We start from the raw sequence: 21242 nt of genomic DNA, 5'->3' as shown, positions 1-21242 counted from the left end.
TAAAAAAATGAGATATCATATAATTTGTGATTAATTTAGTTTAAACTTTTTATTTATAACTAGTTAATATTTAACATCTTAAAAAATGCCAATGCTTACAAATGCAAATGCGTTCAATTTAAAATTGGCCAATAAAAGAAATTGCATAGCGATTAATTATGAAAGTGGTGTAAGTCCAATTTCCATAGACATAGGTGGCGGGGTAGTACGAAAAAAGAATTTTTTGTACGCACCACAGGATTATTATGATGTTATAAAACAATGTAGACAAAATAAAAGATTTATTTTACACGAAATGAAACGAGAGAATTTCATTTCAACAAAAAATCTACAAAACGCAATTCAAAAACGAGTAAAAAAAAAAATAACGGAGAAAAGATAAACTGACTGAAAATATATTGGATATTTATACTCTTATGTATGTATGTACACTGTTTTGTATAAAACATCGATGGAGGGCACAGACTTTAAGACATTAGATTTATCACCTACATATCAGGGAAAACCGCTAAAATTTGAAAGAACCGCGCTGACGCCTTTGTATAACGATGCCAGACCTATTACATACGAAAAATATAAGGATATGGAGCAGTTATTACCTTATATACTTCCTGTGCATCATGAATATTTCGAAACACTACAACATAAAAAACATAAATAAATAATATCAATATTTTATGTTAAGTTTGACAATATATAAATATAATTAACGTCCAAAATAAAAAATATTACTCCTATTATGTTATTATTTATAAACAAAATAGGATTCATACAAAATATATTTTAAGTGATATTTAATTTTTCACAATTGAAATTAAATGATTTTTACAATTGACTAATTATGAAAATGGTGTAAGTCCATTGATAGCCTATAAATAAATATTATTTTAGTTAAATTCGCCTAAAAGAAATTTATATAATCAAATTACATATCGATAAATTAGTAAAAATATTTCCAGACTTGACATAATCTATATTTTTGAATTGACTAATATGCTAACCTCTAATTTTCTCGAAACAACCAAAAAATGGACTGCACCACTTTCAAAATAAACGATCTATATTTAACACGATGAATTCTTTCTGTCTTTTTTTATTTTCCTCTTTTTTTACAAATATTCTTTACTAGTATCGCATTATTTACAAATATTTTCAATTTTTTGCACCGCTTAGTGAGTTAGTTGACCTTTTTTAAAAAATCTACTGATAATTGCAGTGTCGTTACTTGAGCGCATTTCTGAAAAGGTACGTTCATCTCTTCGCTAATGAAGTACATATATACATCATGTTGATAAAATAACATAAAACCACAACTCATTGATTCTCTAATTCGAAGGTAAGGTCCAAGCAACTGGTATTTCTAGTTTTTTCTTTTCGTGTTTTCTTCGTTGACCACGACATCTTGCTCTATTCGGACTCCAATCTATATTATCTTGGACTTTCCAGGGACTTGACGTTATCATGTAATCTGTCGGTCGCGTATTTTGTATCTGTAAAGATTCTGTTTCACAAGTATTTGCGAATATGTAATCAGCGTGGTAATATCCCCTTAATGTTGGCTCTTCGCGGAAACCTTGCATAGCACACCATACGTGCGAAAGTAAAGTGGGAAATCTAGAGAGCCAATAATCGGTAAACTTGTCGGGGATATACCCAAGGCTTTCTTGGGCTTGCGGACTCAATTCTCTATAGTGATGTTTCTACAACAAATCATTAGAACCATTAACGAAAAATAAAATTCAAACGTCATTCTCTCGATCTTTACAATTTATGTTTGTACTCGAACCTTGTTTCGTAATGCCCTTAGTAAATCTCGAACACTTTCGCCACGATAACTTCTATACTTTCGTAGATCAGTTGCAACTTCTATGTCAATAATTAATCTCCAATCTCCTTGTAACACTCGCATGCTATTAGATTCCAGTGCAATTAAGGCCGGACTGTCGATCTGGTCTTTTTCCACTCGATCGCTCACATCCTAATTCACAAATTAAAAGGAATTGGAAAGGATGAATTTCATCCTTGATAATAGTTAATAGGAAATAGCTAAAATAATCTAAATACAAGAAGGTATGAAATAATATAAATAGAGCACCTGAAAAAATGCAAGAATTGTAGCAGGTTCCCAAAATATTGGATGATCATGGACCGCCATTACAGGTGGTCTTTCCGATGGATTACTTGCGATCATTGCTTTTATAAGCACTAACGCCAACTCTTTGTCATTCTGGGAAATTCCATCATGAAGTGCCATTAAATCACTTTCTCCGCCTATGATATATCAAATTTGCTCATTGTCAGAAATAGAAATCGAAAAAGAAAAGAGAAAGAATGAAGATGCAGTTTTATCCGCACTCAATAAAATAAACAAAAGTTGGAAATAAGCGAAGTACTATGTATATTCTTACAAAGAATATTAGCTTGCCGCCGTAATGGATCTCCAAATGGATGCTTTCCATCAGAAAGAACATAATAAAACACACAGCCAAGAGAAAAGATATCTACGGCGCAAGTAGTTCTGTTCCCATTTAACATTTCTGGTGCAATCCAACCATCGGTTCCTGTTACACCTGATCTACGCGAAAAGGACACGCGACCCAATTGAAGTTTCTTACATAAACCAAAATCCGATATCATAGCTCTTACTTCTCCGCGTGGTCCTGGGACTGATAATAACACATTGTGAGGTTTGATGTCTCTGTGCACTGTCGTTCAAAAGGAAAAACAGAAAGTTGTTAAAAAGACAATACTGATATAGATATATTTAGTGTTTTAGCGATCACAGGGAAACCTAAAACTTACCTATGTCAAGAAGATGGAGATGGGCTAATCCTGATGTAGCCTGTCGCAGAATGCTTTTCGCGGATATTTTTCGTTTATCGTACTTTCCCGCCACATAATCTTGCAAAGTCGCTTCAGCTAATTCTAATGCAATATATCTGAACATCCTATCTTGCTCAGTGCAAAAGTATCGCACAACATTTGCATGCGCATCCGATTCTCTGAGCAGTGTTACTTCCCGGTCGGCAAATGTAAAGCAATCTGGTAACAAACGCTTTACAGCTACAGAGCGTCCATCAAAACTACCTCTGAAAATATGTATAAAATTCCAATGTCATATATTTTGTATAGCTTAATTAAAACAGTGAGAAAGCATACTATCTTTCTTCTATATTACCTATATACAAATGTTCCCTCGCACCCCTTGCCTAAAACTTGTCCAGTATCGAAAGTTATCTTGCCAACTTTGACTACTCCCTCACCTATATCCTCAGGAACTACGAGTGTGTTTAATCGCATTCCATAATAATCATTGGTACTACTATTTTCCCGAGAACCCTGTGATAAAAAATTGTCGATCGTTTAGAAATTCCAATGACGTAAACTAGCTACTTTTTAGAGATATAGATAGAACTAATACACTAATAGCAAAGAAAAACTAAATATAATGAAAAACAAATGTACACCAATGCAAAGAAAAAACATACCTGAGAAAGTTGTTGAAACTCCTTAAATTGTGCGTTAAAGTACCAGAACATTGCTAGTATACATCCCAGCAATACGACTAACGTTAATTTTAATCCTTTATTTTCTTGCTGACTGAGCCAATTCTTGCCCATTATATAAGTATTCTGCATCAACTCACGCCACGATCCATTATTTCCATTGTTGTTAAATTTATCATCATTTTGTAAGCTGAATAATGATTGTTTTGTGGAATTGAAATATTGCAAAGGTAATGTTTCGATGACAGGATCGGACCGACCAGTAATTTGAAGTGGTTGTTGATCCTGCAATTTATATTCAGCTGGTATTTCGTAGTGACCTGTTCTCCAAATAAGTTCACAAAATTCAGTTAGTAAATAATATTAGTATTAATTAAAGTAATCAATTATTTTTAATCATTACCATTACCTAGTGTTATGACTGCCTGATATCCAGTCTGAGCAATAAAGTCAGTATTGTCAAAATATGAATTAGACAGAGAAACATTTCCATTGTCGTTTTTTGCTAATTGTGGAACTGATAATGGACCTTCAAGTAGCAACTGACCAATATTACTCGATATTGTGGCTGTTGTTGAATCTACAAGAGATGGTAAGGCATACAGTCCGTGTCTATGTTGGCCAATATATAATGTTGGACTGTGAAAAGAGAACAGGTATTGTGAATTAATTTCACATAAAACAATAATGATGAATACTTGAATCAAGCAATTTATAAAAGTATCAATTACTAACAATAATTGAATGTCGCTCGGTTTGTTTGCAAAACGTTTTAGAAGAAGATTCAAAGTTTGATCTGCAACACTAGTAAAAGGAACTGTTAACAAGCCATCTTCCCTTACGATGTACACTGCTATCACTGGACTCTGTACATCCAGCTCCCACAAAATTATTCCTAATCTTCTATCTACAGTAACAATCCGTCCAGTCGAACTTGTCGCAAAATGAACCAGATCTATAAAATAAAATTGCTATTGCATTCATGGTAATATATCATATAACAAAGCAATATGTAAAAGTTATATATTGGTCAAACCATAATTTTCTATTCCTTCAGGTTCCATTTTTGTAGCGGTGTAATCATAAAACGTAACATTCCACTTTCGATTCTTTTGCTTGCTATCCACCATCATGATATTATATTCTGTACGTCCCATAAATACAACATTCTGCATTTCTAGAGGACAAGTATTTTTAACTTCATCAAATCCTAGTAGTTGCTTCCTTTCACCAGTTCTAGGATCAATGCCAAACCAAGTATCAATCTTTCTACCAGTATATAATATTCCATCGCTGCTACGACAAGGACTATTAGTCACAAGTTGTGGAATGGTGAATGGCAGCTTTTTTAGAGCTTCAGTTTCTGCCCCAAATATATACAAAGAACCATCCTTTGGATCTGGTAAAAACATAGGCCTGAAACAAGCACAGAACTTAATAATAATAATTGAGTTATGACTACAACAATACTTTCACAAAATAAATTCTAATATACTCACATGGAAGTCCTGCCAAGATCAACTGGTACCTTGACAATTGGTTCTGCAACAAATGCTTAAAAATGGTTATACTAGTTTGGTAAAAGCTAGATCCTATGAATTATACCTATTAACAATACCATCGCTTTGTCGCCAGAGCACATTCCCAGAGCGTTGTTTTATACCAACCAAGGAACCATCTAATGTAGAAAATATTAAGAGAGGATCATCTTGCTCTGGTATTAATTCCGTATCCCTCTTTTGTTTATGCTACAAAAAGTTCATCTTAAATTTATAGAGGAAACTTTTTAATTATGTACATTAGAAGAACCAAAAACATCAACATACTTCTCCCTCAGAGGTCTTAAAATAATCCGATTTCTGTGATCTTTCAGTTTGACCACAGACATTCTCAATGAAAAGTCCAATGGTCAAAAAGATTAGTATAAGCCCAAATCGCATGATTTGTATTTTATGTAATTAGTTGTTTATATGTTAACCAAAATAAATAGGTGTTTTAAAAGCAATAAACTATATCTATAAAATGGTACGATATTCTAATTTTACATCCCTCTCTATAACAAACGACGACTTTTTTCGTCATCTCGTCCAAGTGTTTTCGTAATTTTTGAAAATCTCTCCTAAATACCCATCGTCAAATGTGTCTGTTACAAAATACTTTGTCTTCCTTTTGCTTCATATATACTTAATATTACATACATATTGAGTATCGTGATATAAATTTAATGACTTTTTAAAAAACCGATAGAAGTTTGTTTTCACAGTTAACATTGCTATTCGCGTAGGTACTACTAAGTACGTATACGTTGAAAGATAATCATAAACTAAAATCTCACATGGTATATATCTTAACAAAAATAAAATGCATAATTTTTGTTATACACAGCTTGTTTACTTTCAAAACTGATGTATTATAGATAGAATTAAATAATTTAATGACTCATCACGATTAATAGGGAATTTTAAGAGTAAGAAGAAAACGTATAATATTAAAATATTTGAGACGCAGCAGATAACTCAGTGATTCGCGCATACATCCAAAGTATACATAGATAACGTCATGGACACGTGGCTCATGTGCATCGCGTATGCCAAAGTATTGTATTGTCAATACAATGCACTAATTGTAAGTATGTTTAATAATAAGCACGAAACATTAGTAATTTGTAATTGACTCTATTGCATAATCTTAACGCTCGACTCACAACTCAACTGTCTTAATTTTTGGTTAATTTTGACATTTATAGTATATACTGTAAATATTTTATGTAAACGTAGCAAAGCGTATATGGTGGAAATATAGGTTTAATAAAATGAGACAAGTAGTAAATATCAGTGGAAAAAATATGAATAATTTTGGACAAAGTATTAACTTTAAGGCAGTGCGTACAAAGTAAAATTTGTATACATTTGAGATATTATTATTAAACATTGATGTTAGTGTGAATACAGTATCTATATGTGCATATATGTACATATATATATTTATATATAAGTGCACATATTTGGATCACACGAATCCAAAAGTTGGGTGTTGAAAATAAACGCGCAAATGTTTCTCTGATTATGTTTATCATAAGAAAAGATTAAAGTGATAGTAAGAGATTAATAAGAAATGATAAAATGATTATCGTTCTAAGCAATAACGTAGTCGACATTCGTGATGATGTACGTTAAAGGATGTTTATGAATCGGCTGATTATCGAACCAATTCGCTTCGACCATGAGTGCTAAACACAGCCCGAGAAAAATAACACTGGCAATGATAAAAGGTGAGACTAATTTAGATAGATAGGTAAAATCCGATAAATAAGTATCTATTTTACAGAGTTAACGTAATAGCGATATGACAAAAGGTACTTGATCGATCGTTTGTTTCTCTTTCGGCAAGGTAAACCTATTGCAACTTCAGTTCCTGTAATTCATTACCATGCTAGTGACGATGAATTGGAAGAAATATATCCTAGCACAGACGAAGAGAAGCGATTAACACCTGAATGCGAAAAGATCTCGTCCAAAGTAACTTCTACTCCATCGAGATGCATTCACGAGTCGGATATTTCCGAAAACAACTCGGAAACCCGTTCTGTCAGTGCGGAAAATATTTTGCTAGAAGGTACGCCGCCATCCCTGGATCCATGGAAAGTATTCTCCGATATTAAAGGAAAAATAACCAAGACATTCGAGGAAAAACTGTCTGAAATAAAAAGTGACAAACGGAAACGACGTCATTCCAAAGCAGAAAGCTCAAGTGTCAGTGATTTAGAGGATCAAGGCTGTGTTACACCTAGCGATGAAAAGGTGGATGATATTCGTAAAAGAGGCAATGCATCCAGATACGTAGGTTTTTCTGGAGTAAAAACTGGCTTAAAAGACAAAAGTTTACAGGATGAGTGTGTTGAGAGTGGCATTGAAGCTTCTGAATTTCCACAAAACATCAGCGAAGATGTTCCTTCCTCTTCAATAAATGATTCATCAAATTCAGAGCCACCTAGTAGTAACAATAATTATAACATTTTCCCACAACAGACCTATACAAGCTCAGTAACATTTTCAAAGAAAATAGATTTCAAAACTGTGTTTTTACAATTGATTAAACAATTAATTTGCCAAGCAACATATAAATCTATTGCTGTTCTCATTGCTATTTCCTGCATTTATTACGTTATTCCATTAGCAGAGTATTTACTGGGATTTATGATGGGTGTTTTTGTAACTGTTACCTTCTATGACATAGTAACAAAATTGAAGAAGATTTTAACCACTTTGCCAGATGAAGAATGCCTTTCTAGTCAGCCAATACATGTTTTAGAGATTCCAGCTGTAGAGGAACATGCTGTGGTTGAAAGATATCAAGGTTGGTTAAATGAATTGCCTTATAATTATGAACCGAATAATTATCACGTGGCACGCACAAAGTCTGTTTTCTTCAGAATGGAGGAAAATATTTTGCGTATTCTGGAAACCAGGATAAAAGTTCCAAAGAAGGCTGTCTGGGATGAGCCTAAACATAAATTAAAATTCATTAAAAAGAGAGCTTATAATTTAACTGGAGCAAAGATAGAACTTCTTCCCCACGGGCTTGCCAGAAGAAGAAGATGGAGTAAAAAATATCCGATTTGTATAGCCCTTGAAAAGGAAGCATTAATTTGTAATGTAATTTTGAAAAGTACAACCAATGATGAATATTCGATAAATAGTTATCACAAAATGGACCTAAAAGAAAAAGTCAAATATAAATTTGATAAGAAGTATACAAAAAAATTAGATGGAGAAACACAAGATGAGAATGAAATTTTGTTTGTCAATATGGAGAATGAGGAGCCAATAGTAAAACAAGAATTTTGTGAGTTTGTGGAAGTGGAAGATACCGATGAAGATGACGATGACAATAAAAATTATAATTATGATTCAGTTAGTGATTATCTTGACAACGAATACGAAGAATGTTTTGTAGAGAATGAAGAAACAGAAATTTATATGGAAGAGAAGTTGAAAAAGAAGGATGAAGACTACAAGGAACAACAGAAAGAGGAGGATAAAATAAGAAGAGACTTGAGAAAGAGTTACACTAGTACTAATAAAAAAAAAAAGAAACGAAAAGATATATCAAGCGAGATAAAAACTTGTAAGAAATCAATTGTAAAAACATGGAGTGAAAAGGAAGAAGAGTGGGAAGAGGAAAAGCAGAGTAGAAAAGAAGAACAACAGAAAAGCACACAAAGAAAGGAAATGAGGCAGAATGAGATGAAAGAAGAAGATGATGAAGAGGAGGAAGAGGAAGAGGAAGAGGAAGGGAAGAAAATAACAGCAAAAGTAGGAGGAGAAAGAGATTATGAAAAGAAAGTAAAGAATGGACGGAAAGAAGGACAAGATTTAGAAAAATCAGAAGAAGAAAAAGCACAGATGGTAATTGATGACTATGGTAGTTATTATTATAATAAAGTACACAAGAAAAGAAATAAGAAAAAAGAGGAGGAAGAGGAGGAGGAGGAGGAGGAGGAGGAGGAGGAAGAAGAAGAGGAGGAGGAAGATGAAGAGGAGGAAGAGGGGAGGGATGGGAAGGGGGATGAGGGAGGAGAACACCATAATAATGGTGAACGAAAAAATAAATTAAAAATATTTATTTTTGCCAGAACTGATCGTGAAAAAGAAGATTGGTACAGACGTTTAATTTTAGCTGCATCTCGATCCGTTAAAAAAAATGATTCATTACTGTTTGCGATTGATACGTCGTCCACTATACCTAATACTCAATCAACGCAACATAAAATCAACGCAGAATCAAAAAGCTCTCTTTCAGCTAGTAATTCACACGAAACCATACCTGAGCTTAATTATAACGCTTATATGGCAAAATACTTGGATAGTAGCTGTTCGCCAATGTCAGAAGGTGCAATTTCCACATCTGCTGAAAACTCACTTTGGATTAATTGTCTAATAGCTCGTATACTTTTCGACGTACGCAAGTGTCCTGAAACTATACATCTTATACAGGATAAAATACAACGCAAGTTATCCAACATAAAACTACCATATTTTATGGAGTGCCTTTTGGTTTCAGAGGTAGCAATAGGTCAAGGATCTCCTGTTATTCACAATGTAACAAAACCAGTAATTAACGAAAGAGGTCTCTGGCTTAATTTAGATATAACATATAAAGGATCCTTGACTATGACTGTTGAAACAAAATTGAATTTAATGAAATTGACAAGAACTGGATCAGTTCCTGATGATACGATTATTTCAACAAAAAAATCAAACGAAGTAATAACTAGATCACCAATTTTCGATAGTGATGTAGAAGATACGCCAGAAACGTCTACAGAAGACGATTGTGATAATTCTAGAACACAATCGTACAATATATCCAAAGAAACAACGTAAGTTATAACAGTAATATCATTTTATCATTCATTTCCTTCTACGTCGATATCTTAATCTATCTGGTTTTTCTTTTCTCTCTTTCTTTCTTCGTTTGTTTTTTGCAGATCTACACAATCATCTGGAAGAAAATTTCTTAGTATGGTGGATAAAATAGCTGCAAATAAATATTTTCAACATGTAAATATGTTTTGTTACATTTTCTAAAAATTTATTTAGTAGCATTCAGATCAATATCTATTAATATTTGCTTTTTCATGTGTTCCAATTATCAGGCCACCGAACTGTCCTATGTTCGAAGGGCTATGGAAGGTGTTTCGAATACGGAGATTCGGTTGATGGTTACCGTTTCAAGTATTGAAGGTTGTCTATCATTAAACATTCCACCAGCACCATCCGATCGTTTATGGTACGGTTTTAAGCCTGTACCGAAAGTGAGTCTTACCGTAAAACCCGCGGTTGGTGAGAGAACAGTTAATATCGTTTACATAACAAAATGGATAGAAACTAAGTTACTCAGGGAATTTGAAAAACTGGTTGTTTTGCCAAATATGGACGATCTCATTTTACCATTATGTCCTAATTATCCTTATACAACAATACGATAATCGCATAATAAATGAAAAATTCTGATTGTCGTATCGTATTGTACATAATCCATTGATAAATGAACTACCGTGTAGAATATCCATATCTGATTCATAATTGCAATGTATATTCGACCAGCAAATGACAAATATATTATCGTTGCAAAATTTCGCGTGTATGCGCTTCTCAATAGTATTGCTGTTGCAATATATTCTTCTTATATGTGCATTATAACTTATAAACAAACTTGACGACAAAAGAATTACGATGAAATAGAAAAGAGATGATGAAACGCTTGTAATTATTCCAAAGCAACGAATTTGAATTAAGAACAAATTGAATGAAGAATTAAGAACAGACTAATAACAACTAAAGTTGTATTAAATACGTCCTAGTAAATGGTGATCAATTTTTATTTCTCAAGCATTGTTTCTTGCACACCATATGAAAATATTGATTCGTAATTTTTTAATTTTACATAAATTTTCAATATGTCAATTTTTGATCGTTTCTTTGGGACCATGTATCGTGTTATTCCTTCGCTTTGGCAATGTGTAAAACTTACATCGTGTAAAACAAAAAGGGCTTAATACGTATTATTTGTGATAATAATAATAATAATATTAATAACAACAGTGTCTCAACGACATCAATGATTATTTTTGCATCAATGGTATCGATGATTGAGAAGTAATATAACTCAATATAAATCTAACGATAGAGTAATTGTTTATTATTTATAAACATTACTATAATATAGGATTGTAAATTGATCACTTCACAGTCAGAGTTGCGAAATATGAAATAAACTGAACGCGAATATTTATTAGTTTCGAACATAGCATAATAATTGTAAATTATTTCTACACTACGACTGATTTTTCGTGTGTGTACATATCACAATGTGACTGTTAAACTAACGTTTCAATGTGTAATGCAAGTGAACTCATATAGATTGAAATTTTAATCTTGTATAAATATATGAAACAAATAAGAATTAGAAGTGTATTCATAATCGTTTAAATTTCTAAATTGACGATTGGCGATTGATTAGATTAAAATTCTAAACACACATTCAAACAATTGCTACCGCTCGGTTAAAATTCGGGATACATAATCATAACAGAGATAGATGGAAATTGTTAGTTATATTGCTAAAAAGTCATGTATTTCTCACGATAAAATTTCCACAAAACAATATCACAGTTTAGAGATCGATATTCATACAACGCAGAATAGGAAAATAAATTATTTACAGGCGATTTTTGGAACGTGGGTGTGCTAACTTTGAAGAACACACGGTGCAGTTTCCAATTCGCGGACTGTCTTTGCCCAAGTTTCTATTCTCGGTGCACAGACCAGAACAAGATCACCGAGTCTTCGTTTAGCCATTATCACAAATTCTCCTTGGCCATGACGTGCATCACAGGCAGTTGGCACCCTTACACGAACATTTTTACGGTCATGGGAATCGGTAGGATCTGCATCGTTGTTACTCTGTTTCGAAATGCATCAAAATGAACGTTAATTTACAAACATGTCTATGTATACAATTGTGAACAGATATAGCAAAAGAGACAAGGAAAAGCTGTTACCTCATTCTCTTCGATCCGACGTAAAATTTTTGTTACTCTAAGGACGAGTTCGGCAGCTTCTAAATTTGGTCGTCTCTGGACAGCACTTACGGTACCCCTGGCTATGAAATCGCTTTGACAATACGCCTTAGCTAGTTCATCCATAGTACACGGTCTACAGTCTTCCTCCTCATCATTAAATCGTTGCGATACTCCTTGTCGAATGTCGACATACCGTACTTCTAAATCGTATTGTAATCTCGCATTGTGAAGTTCACCCAACGTAAATTCTTCCGCTTCTATGTAAAGTGCTGCGGGTTGTTTTTTTGCATGAAAACATCTATGTGAAGCTATATCTTTGCCGTCCCTCGGCGAGTATATTGACCGAAGTTTGCCATGAGTTTCCAGATATACTCGTACTGGACCTGAAATTTTGGTACAAGTACGGAAACCGGATAACTGAAATGGGTCATCGTTGTTATTCCAATAGCTGTCGTTCTTCTTATTGACGTTGCCCTTTCCGTGATTCATTCCGTAATTAGCTTTCGATACGAATCCAGCTAAAACAGGGGGCGAGAGAACAACTCGTAAAGCTCCTCGTGGATACCGCCAAAGTACCGTTCCTCTGGAACATCGCAGATATACTGGTCGAACACCTCGACCTCCACCTCCGCTGCAACGTAATCAGGCAGAGAAAGAAATTATTTACGTCCTGATTAAATATACATTACTTATTTCTATCTTCTTATATGTATATGATTACAATCATATTATATTTTGGTATATTATACATATTCCAGAGATGAAAGATACTCAGACAATTTCCCTGTATCTTTATATCATCTTGATTCTTTCTTTTTTAAGTCTCCAGTTGAAATGGAATTATAACAGCAGAAACGGTTCTTTCGTTTTTTAGGATGATAATGGTTATTATCGACAACTGCACTTGGCCACGTAATCATTCTTCTTTTTTAGCTTATTGTACATTTCTTTCTATTTGCGCATATATACGTACATACATGCATACGTAGATATACATAAATACATGCACGCAGGCCACTCATTCTCCCTTATAAAGGAGAAAGAGATGATAAATCGAATGCTCTAGTCCAGTCCATGCGATCTTTCTTAGGTTTGCTTGTGTTTGTTCGTTGGACGAGGAAAACCGGTTTCACCGTAAGTCGGGCGACTGGTTTCGCGCTTAATAAAAGTTTATATATATGTATATGTACATATATATACATATATGTTTATTAGATACATACATGGTTTCGTTACCCGTTATCAAGAGGAATTTAAAAAGATATACAGGTATGCATAAGCACCTAAATGTAAACGTGGGGATAAAATTGATGAAATTTTTGCGTAACAGATTCAATTGGAGGGAAAATGATAATTGCGCGGGTTTCGGAGTAAATCATTGGAAAGAAATGTGGATAGAAAGACAAGCTTACAAATATTTCATAATATTTCAAACTGAATATGTAAATTTTTTATGGACCGATCGAAATCGAGAATATAACAAGAATAAAGAATACTGACCTTCCAATCCAATCACATTGGTCGGCAGCCTGAAGGGCAACATGTTCATAGGAAGGGGCCGATGACACGATGCTAATGAGTAGCAGTAAAGATAGTAAAAGCACCGAACAGGCCATAAATGTGAGCGGTCTCATTTTTCGTGATTCCGTATCGTTTCGACTAAATTTCAATTAGAATTTGCATTTCTGCAAAAGGAAATCTTCCCAATCCGATGTTTCTTAAATTCCAGATTCGATTTAACTCGCAGTAGTAACAGTGGTAGTATACGTTTTCAACATCGTTGGTTATGATTTTTTACAATTTTACAGGGAAAATATTCATGTATATATGTACGTTTTCCTTACACATATGTATGTATACTAGTATAAAGAAAATCGGTACTGTGTTAGCAAAAAGATTGTACACGAATGCGTGTACAGGTATTCGACAGTAAAGTTCTTCTTTCTTCGAAATATTGATATTTCACTCTCCTAATATAATTTCGTCGCTGTTACAGGAAAGCACGATACTTGATTTCAGATTAACCATCGTTGTTAGAAATGCGAATGGCATAACGATGTAGTAATAGTCTAGCGTTAAAGAATTCAAAGACAAAATAAATCACGAATGTCCTTAGATTGCGCTCACTGGTGTAAACTACTTGCTCTGGTTTCTACACTGCGTATTCTTCGTCGAACGATCGTGTAATGGTGTACGCACGAGGAACACGACGGAGGAAATTCGAAGGATCATGCTTGTTACCATTGAATGCGTTGAAAGTAGAAAGGTTTGATCACAAGGCGATGTTATAGTACGGCGAAGTTAAACCACACGCAAATCTCGATCGGTTTGATCAGCTACGCGTGCCACACCGTTTACACAACTTGTGCACAACTATTTCGAACTATATCGTTTGGTTGCGCGCTCGCTTGCTCGCATGCACGCACGCTCACTCACTTTCTCTCTAGCCTGACGTTCTTTACCATGCTCGTTAGAGTCCACTTCGACTCGAGTCGACTCGTTTTACCTCGACTCGCTTCGTCTGTTGACTCTCACCCTTCTCTCCTCTCTCTGGTTGGTTCTTCGAGTGGCTTTGTCATGTTTCTGTTCTCGTCTTGTCTCGTTTTCGTTTCCTTTCGTTTCTATACTTTTTCGACGTGATACAAGAACATATCGTTGATCGTATTTATTACCAAAAGAAATTCATTTTTTTCTACTCATATAAATAAAATTTGCATCGTAATAATGCAGTAGCTCACAAAAATATTTGAACATTTACTGTAGAAAACTTTTATGATATGACTATTACTATATTTACATTGGATATTGAAATCAACGTGAAAATACATATAGAAATTGCAAGACATTTACTACAAACATCTTAAACATACAAAGATGATTCCGCTGAATATCGGGGTTTATTAATATAATGAATATTTGATTGTTTAAACATCTTTGTGACCTTTAAGAAACGTATGTTTGCGCTAAATATTTTGTAGTTTGTATACACATTTTTCATATACAGATTTCTTTCAAATTTTATCAGTATATAATCATGAGATCGAGTCTCAATACATTGCTAATGAAATTTCAAAATGTTTTGTATAACACACATAATATATATAAAAAATTTCTATTAATTAATATATCATAAAAATTTTCCATGATAAGTGTTCGAATATTTTCGTGAACCACTGTATATATTTAATAATAAATAGACATAAAATATATACGCTTTGTGATAAAGTATACAATATGCAAAGGAATTATAAGTTATTCTGCTTCACGCCTATGTACGTCGACTGGTTTCGGTCGCCATATGCAACAATTCATTTTTCATGCTGTTCGATCTGGAAAAGAATACGAACATTCCCATTCTTTTTTGATTTATAAATATTCAAGCGCAATTTGTAAATCCATCTTAGATAAGGCAACGAAAGGTTATCTCTTACGCTTCCGTACAAAAAGTTTGCCGATCTACATATCCTCGGACAAGCTGATCTGGACATGGATCGTAAGAACGCACGCCCATCGTTTTCATAGCAGTTTTAAAACCATCCAAAGGTAAAAATTCAGAATCATGGAAAAGAATATTTTCGAATATCGCATTAAGATGCCTGAATAAATGGAATAAGAATGAAATATGCACACATACATTTTCAAACGTGACAGTGGCCACAGTAACGTAACATACTTTTCTGTCCAAAGTAATCGTGGCTCTTTGAGCCCCGATCTAAATAATATAAAATCATCGAGCAATTCATACAAGTATTGGATAGGATCTGCTGGTTGATGAATGATCACATGAGAGAGCAGAAAATGGAATATATTGAAAATATTTCTTTCATTCAAGTAATCTTGTTCCTTACATATCGTATGCGTCACGTTACTCTATAAAGTTGATTTGCGATTTAAGGAATTGAACAAGTATAATAACCTGGCTAGAAATGTGGTGTATCATATGATATATGTAGCAGAACAATGTAGACGAATTTACTTACTTCTTTGATAGACTGACATCGTCCAGATGCTTGCAAAGGGAAAACGTGTGACAATTTTTTATTTTGTTTAACATCGTATTGAGAGCATTTTATATCTTCACTCATGTTTCTGTCACTAAAAAATTTCAGTTATTACTAAAAAATAAATGTCAGATACGTAACTAGATTTCATACGACCGTATAGTATATGTTATCAAAATTTTATTACGATGATTAAAACATGTGAAATCTAACATGAAGAATTCGATATTTTCTTTTGAGAGAATGTGTGTGAGTGTGGGTTACCTAACCGTCCCAATCAATTGTTTATTCTCTCAAATGAGAATTTGTAAAATTGACGTACAAATATTATGTATAAGGAAATGAAATTCTTTCTTTTATTTGTAATTATAAGATCTGTGATGAGTTGATGACTCATTAGATGTATCCTGTTCTACTATACATCATATTCTTAATTTCACGGAGATTATTTTAATTCTAACCACTATTAATTTCGTAGTTATTCTATGATATGTCGGTAATGTAACATGTGACATTAAAATGATAAGGAGATATGTGTGCTAAAAACATAGACGAAATCATCGTTACCGCCTGACAAGAAATTTACCCTGTGTCAATATAACAGGTTTCTGTAAAAGAACGAACGATTGGAAATGCAGATGAAGTAGCTTGTCATAGTAAAATGATAGGTGAAGTAAATTTCAATTAATTGTAATGGAATAACTTTAAATTGACTAAGCAACTCTTTTAATATTGAATACAATTAATACAGAAATATTTCTATTATCTAGTAACTTCTTCTGCATTATGGTTATAACAGTAAAATGCGGAGAAAGTACAAGAGCAAAAGATCTGAATAATTTTGTAAAATATATAGGAACTGACACAAGCTTGAGAAACGTTATAGGAGTAAACATAAAAATAAATACTAGTATTACGGATAAAATTTATTGAGCAGTCTAATAATCTAAAAACTTCTTACATCTTAGTATCTCCTTAGTATCTTCTTACATCTTCTAGTGTAAAATTATTGTTCTGTTATTATTTTCACGATTGTGTGAATTTAAAGATTAATTTTGTAATTTCTTTCTTTTTCTCCCGTTTCTCTCTCTCACTCTCTGCCTTTTCCTTTTTCTTCCATCTTAGATTTCGTTAAAATCTACGTGTGATACATTCGATTTCGATTGAATGGAGAGGAATGTAGAACGGTAGAATGATGGAATTCGTTCGGCGTTACGTTCGATCAGGGTAGGGCTAGAAAACGTACTGAAAACGTGTGCGGTCGAGAATAATTTGACAGGAGTAAATGTTCAGAGGAAAAAAGAGAAATGAGCAAGTTGATGATGCTGCGTAATTCCTATAATTTCCACAGGGCTTTGTTTTGACAAAATAACAAGTGGGGGTGAGTGTCGGTTTTCACACCCGTGGCTCGGCGGGACCTCTTTCGGGAATGTAAAAAAAGGGCAGAACACGAAACCGGTTCCGATGGATCTTTGTTATAGGTGCCTGCCCTCGCGCCTCACCTTCATCCATCGCATCTCTGAATAAGGACTAACTAAGTGTATCAGGACCGTAACTAGTATACAACATACCCTTCTCTTATCGCTGTGAGCTCTGGAATCAAATAAGTTCCATTCGCAATATGTTCTACTTTCTATTTCGAATACTGTATCTTCTCTCACAATTTCTTGACTAAGTAACATACAATAACTCGCGAATTCATAGAAATCGTTTATAAATATAAATGTGTATGAAACATTTAAAAATATCATTATAATGGTAAAATGGTAAATTTTCGTAATGGTAAAATTTCAAATAAATCTGAAAATGAAGTTTTGAAATGTTTTATGTAATACACACGATATGTACATAAAATTCTTCCGTGGAAAATGTTCAAATAGCAAGCAGCTACGTATGACCTTCTTGTGGAAATTCGTAACAAAAATTTTATTAAAATGCGATTTATACAAGAGACAGATCAAACATTATTCGCGTGAACTCTGTTGAAAGCAAATTGAACATTAACATTATGACAAGTAGCTAGTTCCAAGCGTAACTTTCATCTGTGACCAGCTATTTCCGTAAAAAATTAATAAAATATTGTTTGATAGGTTGCGAAAAATTTTCCTAAATTTACATATAAGAAACTTTTACAAAATTTAATAACAGTAATTAGGCACTGATAGTTAATATACATACAACACTGTCATGGTGTCACCAATGATCATAGCATCAAGTACGACATTTGATGGCAAGTTACTGTTCCGATGGCGTTATAATTTCACGTGGAACATGCCTACGAGAAAGAGACGAAAAAGAGAGAGGAGACAGAAATTAATCGACAAGTTTTAAAACATACTTTGCTAAAGAGTATTTTTGAGAAAATAAAACGTGCACACACGCGTGCGAGACGGAAAAAAATAAAGGTAGTAAGTAGTGAAATAACAAAGAAAGAGAAAAAGAGAGCTTGTTTGCCTTTCGAATTCTGTTGTCAAGTTGTCGTCGGCAAGTTTACTTTGATCGAGCACTAGATGCCTCGGTACACACCTGACTTTTAGCGATAACACTTTGCTCTAAAGATATCGTTATCCCTAATGGGCACACGAGACTCGTTCGAAGAACGGAAAGCTGTTATCGGGGCAGGTAGTTCGATTTAACGCGTTTAATTGAACAAATTCATTCTCAAGAGGGTAAATCCTCAAGTGATTATAATCTCAAAGTTAGTATTCAGATCAGATCTTTTTATATCGAACATAAATCAAACATCGTTAAATAACATCATTTAGCAAAGTTTATCGTCGATGGAATCATGATGTATTCTTTCCAATTTGTTGATATTTATCATTACGCTGTGTTTGTTATCTATTAAAAATTACAACGAATACTCCACTTTGTTAAGTTTCGAACAGATAAATAAAAATCCACTTATTACTATGAAGAGAACAACTATCGGTAATATAGTGTAAGTACTATGTATTACTTAAGTCCATATGTGTGTATATGAAGAGAGATGCGTTGTCGGGTCGAAAGATTCAACGAGTCGGTAAATTAATAAATTGATGAATGAAGTGGATACTTTCTGGCTCGGTATAGTCAGTATTTCACGATATATGATATTACGATGTCTATGCAGCCTTTTTATCTTATCCCTATATGTAGTTCTTCTTGAGTAAGCACATTTATGGTGCTTTGATCAAACGTCCTCGGTTCGTTGCGCTCGCACGCGATAATATTGCTCGTAACGTGTACCTCTTATTACACGTACAATATCCTCATATTACTACGTTCACGTTTCTCTATCGTCTCTACGCATATGTATATCACCACGATGTTATTAATCTTATCTTCGAATCCATTTGCTTTCGTAGTCGTTACTCTTATTGTTTCGTTCGTTTACGATTTTTACATTCACTCTTTCCTCGCTGGGTTACATCTCGATGAAACATAAAAGATTATCAGATTTTAAACTATTTTGTAATTTTTTATTTTTTCCTGATTGGTATTTGAGAATCATTAACATCGAGGTGAATGAAAAAACGAATGAATAAAATAATATCGGTCGATAATTTTTGTCATTTACTTGTGTTTGAACAGTAATATTTGATAAATATCATTGAGCAAAGAAAATGGTTATGACAATGAACATAGTCTTTCGAAATTCCACAACTTTCAAAAAGTTATTTTTCTCAAATTCAAATATCATTCTCAATGAAAACGTATTACCCATTCACTTGTTAGTTAACTCGATATCCATCCTGAAGAAATAAAAATAGTATACGTATGCGATGTTAAAGATTAAAGGTTGAAAGCTCAGCGTGATGCGCACCCCCATGGTGCGTTCCATTTTGTCCAATCGGCTCGATTATCAAAACGGCGCCGCATAAGTGCGAATGCACCACTTTCAAAACTGTCGGCAAAATATGTATCGCCCTTCTCTCTGATTCCTCTCATTTCGCACGCGTTTTATCATTTTATCTCGTATATCGATGCAGATATATCGATACGTACATATGTCAGGATGTACACGACGTAAAGGAATCGGCTTTTCGGAATAAAAAATTTCTTTGTGGACTATATGTATATATTGTATACATATCACTATAAAATATCGAAATAAAAACATATAAAAAATATCAAATATTATCGAAAGAAAAAGAAGCGAATGAGAAACTTAGAGTGTCTTAGAATAAAGTTTAACTAATCGTAATTTTATGTTCTGCTGTGGAGCTACATAATATATAATTGTATAAAATCTCTGTATTCTGGTACGGTTAGTCTGTTAGTCGACAATAAATATGTATGCGGATGGAATGAAAAGATTCAATAAAGCTGAGTTCCAGCTTTGTCTAGGTCCATGCGTCAGTCGCGAGAACCTTCGCACCTTTTTAAAAAACCATTCTCTCTTGTATTTCCTTATGAGCTTTCTGACTTAGTTCCCTAAAGCATCGGTACTAGGAACATGTAGTCAACGAAGAGGAAAAGAAGAGAGAATAAGAAACATCTCAGAAACCGCATTCGTCGCGGCACGATGGCGCCCTATGGGCGCCGTCGCACACTCCCTACTATATAGCTACGATGACAGACCAGGTACGTAGCTTCAAATGTGAAATCTTTACAGATAAGATGCAAAGGATCTACAATGGCGTTTTAGCGATTTCAAGAATTTAATCGCGTATAAAATGTTAAACAAATTAAGTATGTAATCCACGTGTGAATAATGCAGTACAAAAACAAATAAGCTGAGAAACTAAGGAACTAAACGAAACATCTTGTTCGAAAAATCTCTCTCGGATAAAATTTTAATTTCATTTCAAATGATCATTTTAAATGGACAATTTGATGAATTAGATAATGATTTAAACACGAATATATATCACGAAAACTGAGAATACTGCAAAGATGTATCTGTGCGTAAATGCGATTAAAAAAATAAGAAGTTGACTATATTGAAATTTATAGAAATTTTTATGGACCAATTTTGCTTGAAATTTCATATTTATTTAAAATACCGTTCGATTAGAAAAAATTCGAAATAGGGTACCACGAATTAAAGATACACTGCTGATACGTGAATATATCTTTATTTCTCTCTTTTAGATAATCTCAAGCAGTTGTCTTTGTTTAACAGCCGAAGTGCTACAAAACCAGCTCTCCAATAAGCTGTCAGTT

At 33.6% G+C, this 21242-nt stretch overlaps 4 protein-coding genes across 8 annotated transcripts; 1 reads left to right on the top strand and 3 right to left on the bottom strand.

Moving 5' to 3' along the window:
- Positions 1-1000: 1000 nt before the first annotated feature.
- LOC117243035 (serine/threonine-protein kinase/endoribonuclease IRE1) lies at positions 1001-5753 on the bottom strand. 2 transcript variants are annotated; one of them, XM_033510189.1, is made up of 13 exons: positions 5333-5470; positions 5112-5254; positions 5006-5048; positions 4543-4922; positions 4242-4461; positions 3916-4145; positions 3489-3826; positions 3179-3339; positions 2803-3089; positions 2409-2705; positions 2096-2271; positions 1787-1978; positions 1001-1700 (listed from the first exon to the last, which is right to left on the bottom strand). In XM_033510189.1, the coding sequence occupies exons 2-13, from the start codon at positions 5146-5148 to the stop codon at positions 1326-1328; spliced, it is 2736 nt and encodes a 911-aa protein (XP_033366080.1). In that variant the 5' UTR covers positions 5149-5254; positions 5333-5470; the 3' UTR covers positions 1001-1325. The 2 variants fall into 2 exon arrangements, with proteins under 2 accessions (XP_033366080.1, XP_033366079.1); XM_033510188.1 differs by having other exon boundaries at positions 1064-1700; positions 5125-5254; positions 5333-5753.
- Positions 5754-6019: 266 nt separating this feature from the next.
- Positions 6020-11112, top strand: LOC117243034 (testis-expressed protein 2). Of its 2 annotated transcripts, XM_033510187.1 has the most exons (5): positions 6020-6131; positions 6685-6777; positions 6897-9888; positions 9997-10069; positions 10165-11112. In XM_033510187.1, the coding sequence occupies exons 2-5, from the start codon at positions 6729-6731 to the stop codon at positions 10495-10497; spliced, it is 3447 nt and encodes a 1148-aa protein (XP_033366078.1). In that variant the 5' UTR covers positions 6020-6131; positions 6685-6728; the 3' UTR covers positions 10498-11112. The 2 variants fall into 2 exon arrangements, with proteins under 2 accessions (XP_033366078.1, XP_033366077.1); XM_033510186.1 differs by lacking the exon at positions 6020-6131 and having other exon boundaries at positions 6143-6777.
- LOC117243036 (meteorin-like protein) lies at positions 10915-14690 on the bottom strand. Its single transcript, XM_033510190.1, has 3 exons — positions 13594-14690; positions 12073-12724; positions 10915-11974 (listed from the first exon to the last, which is right to left on the bottom strand). The coding sequence occupies exons 1-3, from the start codon at positions 13725-13727 to the stop codon at positions 11759-11761; spliced, it is 1002 nt and encodes a 333-aa protein (XP_033366081.1). The 5' UTR covers positions 13728-14690; the 3' UTR covers positions 10915-11758.
- A 405-nt stretch (positions 14691-15095) lies between these two features.
- LOC117243037 lies at positions 15096-17046 on the bottom strand. 3 transcript variants are annotated; one of them, XM_033510191.1, is made up of 5 exons: positions 16359-17046; positions 16074-16188; positions 15767-15963; positions 15525-15689; positions 15326-15422 (listed from the first exon to the last, which is right to left on the bottom strand). In XM_033510191.1, exons 2-5 carry the CDS (start codon positions 16176-16178, stop codon positions 15362-15364), a joined length of 528 nt encoding a protein of 175 aa, XP_033366082.1. In that variant the 5' UTR covers positions 16179-16188; positions 16359-17046; the 3' UTR covers positions 15326-15361. The 3 variants fall into 3 exon arrangements, with proteins under 3 accessions (XP_033366083.1, XP_033366084.1, XP_033366082.1); XM_033510192.1 differs by lacking the exon at positions 16359-17046 and having other exon boundaries at positions 15096-15422; positions 16074-16345; XM_033510193.1 differs by lacking the exon at positions 16359-17046 and having other exon boundaries at positions 15096-15422; positions 15535-15689; positions 16074-16345.
- Between the last annotated feature and the right edge of the window lie 4196 nt (positions 17047-21242).

This window comes from Bombus vosnesenskii, unplaced genomic scaffold, assembly GCF_011952255.1.
Source record: "Bombus vosnesenskii isolate JDL3184/JDL3185 unplaced genomic scaffold, Bvos_JDL3184-5_v1.1 scf7180000013265, whole genome shotgun sequence".
Classification (NCBI taxonomy): Eukaryota; Metazoa; Arthropoda; class Insecta; order Hymenoptera; family Apidae; genus Bombus; species Bombus vosnesenskii.
This window is presented reverse-complemented; position numbering and strand designations above follow the sequence as displayed.